This window comes from Cryptomeria japonica, chromosome 6, assembly GCF_030272615.1.
Source record: "Cryptomeria japonica chromosome 6, Sugi_1.0, whole genome shotgun sequence".
Lineage (NCBI taxonomy): Eukaryota > Viridiplantae > Streptophyta > Pinopsida > Cupressales > Cupressaceae > Cryptomeria > Cryptomeria japonica.
In genome coordinates this window covers 646,023,413-646,028,962 of record NC_081410.1, presented here as the reverse complement: position 1 = coordinate 646,028,962, position 5,550 = coordinate 646,023,413, and the positions used below count along the sequence as shown (strand labels likewise).

At 34.1% G+C, this 5,550-nt stretch overlaps 1 protein-coding gene across 1 annotated transcript; it reads right to left on the bottom strand.

Moving 5' to 3' along the window:
• Positions 1-776: 776 nt before the first annotated feature.
• LOC131060686 (transcription factor bHLH35) lies at positions 777-3,179 on the bottom strand. The gene is made up of 4 exons (XM_057994010.2): positions 2,484-3,179; positions 1,517-1,750; positions 1,215-1,385; positions 777-1,133 (listed from the first exon to the last, which is right to left on the bottom strand). The coding sequence occupies exons 1-4, from the start codon at positions 2,997-2,999 to the stop codon at positions 1,026-1,028; spliced, it is 1,029 nt and encodes a 342-aa protein (XP_057849993.2). The 5' UTR covers positions 3,000-3,179; the 3' UTR covers positions 777-1,025.
• Between the last annotated feature and the right edge of the window lie 2,371 nt (positions 3,180-5,550).

The following is a 5,550-nucleotide window of genomic DNA, read 5'->3' as shown; positions in this document are numbered from 1 at the left end:
CGGAACTGAATTCTAGCATAGAAGATGTTATCTTACCTGTACTCCTTGTCGGAGGTATCTAACTACACTACAAACAAAGCCTACATACCTTACCCCCCTTGTGGGATTTGAACTTCTGACCTCTCTTGCAAGAGTATAGATTCTCCACTGCCGCTAGACCAACTCATGCTCTACAATAGAAATAAATATACAAAATTTATCACTTAAACCATTGAAAAATGACAAGCTTCTCCAACATGGCAAAATCCGTGCGCACTAATATATATAATTTACCTCTTAATGAAAACCATAAAAAATAAATAAATTAAATTAAATTTGCATCGAATCAGATGGTGAAGTGAAAATATGGACAGTAAGTTCATGCATATTTAATTTTTGAAAAAGTTGAGACCATTTTAAAATATTATTTATACTTGTCAGTTTGTTTTAATACCACGTTCGGCACATCGAAAATGTTTTTATTATTTAGAGCGTGGCACGCGTTGATAATGTTTTCAGTTAGCCTCGCGTGTACCCATTTCCCCAATCTTTTTCTTGATTATTTCCACAATCAATTATTTTAAAACAAAATTTCCACAATCTTTTCCGATCTATCTGCTGTGATTTGATGTGGCCCTTGGAAATTTTTAAGGTCAGCCAGGACGAGCAGTCAAATTTTGCAAAATAATCAACGCGCAAACGTGTGCCAGTTTACGACAGGAATTGGAATACTACATCTTTCATGAATTGCGGTCAAACAAATTTACTGCAGCATCTGCATGTGAATAGTGTACACGTTTGTAGGAATTTTTAATATTTTCTTTCTCAGTTGTCGCGTAAATGAGCTCGACATATATTATTACAACAGCGTGAACAATTGACACGGATTTGACCTGTTGATCTGTCGACTTCCATATTGACAATCTAGTTTATGTGCACAGTGAGTTTTAATTATTGTTTCGATTAACATCGAGATTAAAATATCCAGGCGACTTAAGATATATTTTGTAAGCTATCGGAAGCAAATCGAGGGAGAATTTTTAAGCTCATGAACTTCTTGTGTTTTCCGCTGTTTCAAAACCGTGTTTTGCTGCAGCTTCCAAAATAATTCTTTTCACTGTCTCACTCTGTATCTCCGAGTCACATTTATTCATCTGCACAATCACAAAATGAAAGATGTAAGAAACCTGCTAACGGATCAGCGAAAGTGAAGTAAGATACAAGAATTTCAGTACCTTAATAGTGGCTGTTTTGATAATCTGGCTGTGAAATGATGTAAGGTTGACATTCTGAAATTCGAGGTGAAGAGATTCAAGGGCTCTCGTCAGTTCAATTAAAACACCCGACCTTTTTTCGCAGTAAATGCGTATATGAAATGTCCTCTCCTCAACCTTTGAAACATCCACCTGAAATTACAAACATTGTGAATGAAAATGCTTAAATTTGAACAGAATTCAGTAATGGTTAAAGCTAAATTTTGGTCAACAGGGGGCAATTTTTTTAATTGAAAATACACCTCCAAAAAATGGGGGCTTACTTCGAGAATTATTTTCCGGCCTGGTTTGTGCACGTAGCTACTTATGCTGCCCTTTTCGTGTGAGGGAATCTGAAGATCAGCATCAGTCATCACTAAATTTCCGGCGCCAAACACAGAATCTTTGTCCATGATGTCAGATTCAAGCCGTGTGATGTCAGCCTGAATGTCCTCCACTTCTTTCTGCAAATCCTGCACATAGCTGATGGCGTCTCCTACTATCGACGCCTTGTCCATCTGTATCAACAAGGACAAAAATCACAAATCTTAAACCAGATCCGCAAATTGAGAAAAGAAAATGAAATGCATGGAAATAAATTTGTAAATATTTTGAATAAATTTGAATTATAGCTTTTGACATTTCTGATAGATCTTCAGAATGAATAACCTCAAAAGGTTCGCATTCATTAGCCTAACTCATCCTAACAAAAGATCACATTCATTAGCCTAACTCATCCTAACAAAAGATCACAAAGTGTCTCTGTAATTTGAACTTGAATCTACTAAATTTATCCGAAAATTTCGCGCACTCATTTTAATGAACTGCGAATAACCTTAAAAAGTTCCCATTCATTAGCCTACCTCGTCCTTAAAAAAGATCACAGAGTGACTCTGTAATTTGAATTTGAATCTACTAAATTTATCCGAAAATTTCGCAAATTCATTTTAATGAACTGCGAATAACCTTTAAAAGTTTGCATTCATTAGCCTACCTCGTCCTTAAAAAAGATCACAGAGTGTCTCTCTGTAATTTGAATTTGAATCTACTAAATTCATCCGAAAATTTCTCAAATTCATTTTAATGAACTGCGAATAACCTTAAAATGTTCGCATTCATTAGCCTACCTTGTCCTTAAAAAGGATCACAGAGTGTCTCTTCAATTTAAATTTGAATCTACTAAATTCATCCGAAAATTTCGCAAATTCATTTTCAGTGAACTGTGAAAACCTAATATTTGTAAAGAAATACCTTTGTGATTTTAGGAACCAGAGCACGTAAAGCATAGAGCCTTTCGTTCAGCCTGCCACGCCGCCTTCGCTCGGAGATCAAAGTCCTACCTTCAGCAGAACGAGCAGACTGACTTGACCTAACCGAACCTTCATCGTCCTCGTTCAAATTCTCCATTTCCTCAGAAAAATAGCCATCTTTGACCATATCTCCACTATCTCTTCCCCGCTGGGGATTCGAACCGAAGACATAGGTATTGTTAGAAGGCGGAAAAACCTGCTGTGATTGAGCAAGTTCAGAGGCGCTTTGGCTGGTGAGGGCCTCAAGACTTGACATCGAAGCCTCTGCAGAGAAGTCGTGTGAAGTCCACAAATTGCCGGTTGAAAAGCTACCCCAACCGTGATCTAGCTCATAGTCGAGATCTGTTAATAGAAGTCCATCATCTTCCATTGATTCCATTGGCAATATTCCATTGCAATCCAGCAAGGAGTTATTGTTTTTTCTGCTGGCCTTATCTCCTGATTTGTTTGCGTCCATTAAATGGTTCTGAAAATAAATCACTCGGGGATCTCACGTACTTGATCTGAAAAAGATCTCAGCCTCTGACAGCACCACAATTTCCCGTTGCTACTTTGTCTGCATACTTCCTGATTTTATCTTTATAAGCTTAAAAAATTCTAGAAATGTGTGCTCGAGCTTGGTGAGATGAAGCATCCTTTTACTCTGCAACAGAATTATATTTATTATATTATATTTGTTTCTCTCCATCTCATATACTTCCTCGAACTTTTCTAGCACTTTCCATAAAACATAACCGCGTCATCTAATCAGCTAGCGGTCAAAATATTATTTTGTAACCGCCGGCCCCACTTAATGGAAATTCTCTAAGATTAAATAGGCATATGATAAATGTGAATATCATTGGTAAAATGTTGTGTATTAGCAATTAGTCATGAGGAAGAAAAGATAATAAAAAAATATTTTTAAGTTTTACTTTATTAATACATGTGTCAAATTAGTTAGCTTGACTGATTGATGGGCTTAAGTCATTGATAAAGAGTCAAACATCTACAAAGAATATTAAAAAAACTTGCAAAAACACATTTGCATAAGAGCATTTAAAAGCATTCAATCAATTATAACTTTAAATTATTTGTTTGATTGATTGTGTTTATGAAACTTGCACAGCAACTTCTAAAGAGTTTGATTGTTGTTGAGAAAGTTTAAGGTCTTCTTTACATTCTATGGTTTGTCCCAATTATGTTTGTCAACACAATTTCTCTTTCTAAAAAAATGTACAAAAGACCCAAACACATTGGATGTCACATTGATAAAAAACCAAGCTATAACAAAAGGGAAAAAGAGAAGTTAAAAGCATTCAATCACTCGTCATTTTAAATAATTTATTTTTGTATCATTAAAAATTATTGCATTGCCTTGCTTGATCATGTGTGTGTGGAACTTGGACACCAACTCCAAAGGGGCTTGACTACTATTGAGAAACTCTAAGGTCTCATCTCTATCCTAAAGTAGGTCCCACTATGCTTGCCAACATAGCCTTTTATCATGACATGTATAAAAGACACAAATGCATTGTAAGATGTCACAAACATCAAAATTCTTGATCTATAACTTAGAAGGGCATGGGAGCAATTAAAGTGAATTAGTGATTCATCACCTGTATTAGGATTGAGTGTTGTACACTTAGCAAGTCCTAGGTCTACTTGTAATTATTGGATATTTGTGTAGTTCCATATAAATAATGGATATGACACCCCACTTGAAAGGAACCTTGAGAATCCTTAGTTGGTTCTTTCTATCATGTGTTATTGGTATTATGATAAATATAAGAAATCATTTAATAAGGGCTTACTAAGCATATTGTCATTAGATTCGGTGATTGAATATTACTAGATGTGTGTTAGAGACATTATTGTACTCATATGGAGTACTTAAGAGTTATATATGATTTGTTTGGTCATATGGGGTCGATATTTTCAAATTTTTAATAAAGAGATATGCCATTAAGGGGGAATAATTTTTAAAGTAAAGGAGATTGGTCCAAATTGAACCAATTGGACCAAGTATTAGCTCATGGTTTTGGTAAGTCGTTGATATTTTCTAGGTCCCTTTGGCCTACATATTGGAGGCTTGGCATGGATATTATATGGCCAATTTTATGTAGAATTATGTTTTTAAAATCTTCTCTAGATAATTTAGAATGTGGATATCGTGTGAAGCAATGCAACTCATGAGTGCACCATAACATGTTTGAAGAAGTAATACATTTGGGTGCCATTTGGAGGATGATTTTTTCTAAGGTTTAATACATGTTCTCACTATCTATTTCTATTTTTTTCATATTCTATTACTTTGCCAAAATTATTGTAGGTATATTTTCATTTGCATTGTTGTCCACTTTGGATAAAGTGGGAATTAATCACATTTCTTGATCTATGAGAGGAATTAGTTGTTATTAGTAGGGTGAAAGCAATGTGTGCCCCACTTGTGGGACATGGCACAAAAATTAGTTTTGGAAGGGAAAAATTATTTACATATCCAAATGAAAGTACTTCATTCAAAATTACAATTCCTACCACATATAAACAAGGTTAAATATAAGGAGAGTACGAGTGAAGCTCCCTTTTCCTATTTTTAAATTATGTACATCAAGATACCCTTATGAAAGGACATTCAACTAAAGGCACCTTCAAACAAAGGTCTCTTCATATAAAGGTCTTTAGTTTAATCTTTTACTTCTACTCAATTGGTTTTCACTAGAAAATGTTGTTTCTGAGCATGTTTTGAGCAAACTTTTGACAATTAAATGAAATTGACTTACTATTTTGCATTATCGTAGCTCTAAAGGTTAGCTTTTTGAAAATTTATAATTTGTAATATTTTTATTTATTTATTATAATTTTTTAATTTTCGAATGAATCTAAATTTTTATCGCATATAAATGTTTTTGTTTGCAACAAATAGAAAAATAAAAAAGTAGAAAAATTCTTTAAAAAATATGACTATACTCTATATTAATGTCCTTATTTCAATAAAATAAAATCATTTTGAGTATATACAAAATATT

Coding starts and splice junctions, on each gene's coding strand:
- LOC131060686 (XM_057994010.2), bottom strand. CDS start 2,999: ATGGACGCAAACAAATCAGGAGATAAGGCCAGCAGAAAAAACAATAAC. Junction 1,386..1,516: donor GCCGGAAAATAATTCTCGAA/GTAAGCCCCCAT, acceptor TTGTAATTTCAG/GTGGATGTTTCAAAGGTTGA. Junction 1,134..1,214: donor TCAAAACAGCCACTATTAAG/GTACTGAAATTC, acceptor GTGATTGTGCAG/ATGAATAAATGTGACTCGGA.